The sequence below is a fragment of the Eimeria mitis genome, genomic scaffold (assembly GCF_000499745.2).
Source record: "Eimeria mitis Houghton genomic scaffold, Emh_scaff1788, whole genome shotgun sequence".
NCBI classification, from domain to species: domain Eukaryota; phylum Apicomplexa; class Conoidasida; order Eucoccidiorida; family Eimeriidae; genus Eimeria; species Eimeria mitis.
In genome coordinates this window covers 1,722-2,999 of record NW_013570106.1, presented here as the reverse complement: position 1 = coordinate 2,999, position 1,278 = coordinate 1,722, and the positions used below count along the sequence as shown (strand labels likewise).

At 60.8% G+C, this 1,278-nt stretch overlaps 1 protein-coding gene across 1 annotated transcript in view; it reads left to right on the top strand.

The window, feature by feature from the left end:
• Window positions 1-84: 84 nt before the first annotated feature.
• The window catches only part of EMH_0043500 (TPR domain-containing protein, putative), a gene marked incomplete at both ends in the record, with an annotated part of 2,455 nt that continues 1,261 nt past the window's right edge, over window positions 85-1,278 (top strand). The window contains 2 exons of the mRNA XM_013495849.1: window positions 85-492; window positions 1,214-1,278. Of these exons, the coding sequence (XP_013351303.1) occupies window positions 85-492; window positions 1,214-1,278 (473 nt within the window). The remainder of the gene's footprint in view (window positions 493-1,213) is intronic.

Genomic DNA, 1,278 nt, shown 5'->3' with positions numbered 1-1,278 from the left:
GGAGGGTTTATTCATACCAACAAGAGCAGCAGCAGCAACAGCAGCAGCAACAGCAACAGCAGCAGCAGCAACCAATATATCACAATGTATATCCCTATCCAGCACACCAACACCCTCGTCTATCTCCCCTTTAGCGGTATCACAGCACCGGGGGCCCCCCACCAGGGGCCCCCCGCCCCAGGGGCCCCCCAGGGGGCCCCCCCCGCTCTGTACCCTCAAGGTTCAGGGGCCCCCCACCAAGTAGATGGGGCCCCCCTGGGGGCCCCCCCTGCCGGAGACGGGGGCCCCCCCCAGGGAGATGGGGGCCCCCTGGGGGCCCCCTCCCTGGGGGGCCCCCTGGGGGGCCCCCTTGGGGGCCCCCTTGGGGGCCCCCTGGGGGGCCCCCTTGGGGGGCCCCCACAGAACGAGGGGGGCCCCCTGGGTAGCAAGGATATTTGTTTTGTGCGGGAGATGCTGAGGAGAGAGGTTTGCTGCTTGAAGGGGTGGCTGGGTGTTGCTGTTGGGTGCTTCTGCTGCAGTTTGTTTAGCTGCTACGAAGAGGTACTGGTGGATAGCTACTGCTGCAGCAGCAGCCTGCTGTATCCGCATGCAGATGCATGCAGCAGCAGCAGCAAGAATATAGATATTCATTTATTAGATAGAGCTGCTGCTGCTAATCATCTATCCACCTTTTGTTATACACCCCATCTTGCTGCTGCTCCTCGTGTCCGTCCCCCCGCTGCTGCTGCTGCTGCTGCTGCTGCAGCACCAGCAGCAGCAGCAGCAGCAGCAGCAGCAGCTGCTGCTGCTGCTGCTGCTGCTGATGAAGACCCAGAAGAAGACAAACCCTGCTGGCGAGGGGACTGGAGGGTTCGTGTTGCTGCTGCTCTATCCTCTTATTTTTTGTTTAGGGGGCTGCATGCAGCAGACAGCAGCAAACGCAAGCTGCTGCTGCTGCAGGCAGCAGAATGGAAAGACAAAGCAGCAGCAGCAGCAGGCCTCGCAGAGGCAACCAAAAGCAGCAGCAGCAACAGCAGCAGCAGCAGCAGCAGCAGCGGTACTACTACTACAGCTACAACAACAACAAGCAGCAGCAGCAGCAGCAGCAGCAGCAGCAAGACACCAGACATGCAGCTGCTGCGGCTCAAAGACCCTGACTTTCTCTGTTTGCTGCTGGATGGAATGATGGCGGTTGCTGCTGCAGTGCTGCAGGGGCCTGGTGGTGACGTAACAGCAGCAGCAGCAGCAACAGCAGCAGCAGCAGCAGCAGGAGCAGGAGCAGCAGCAACAACAGCAGGG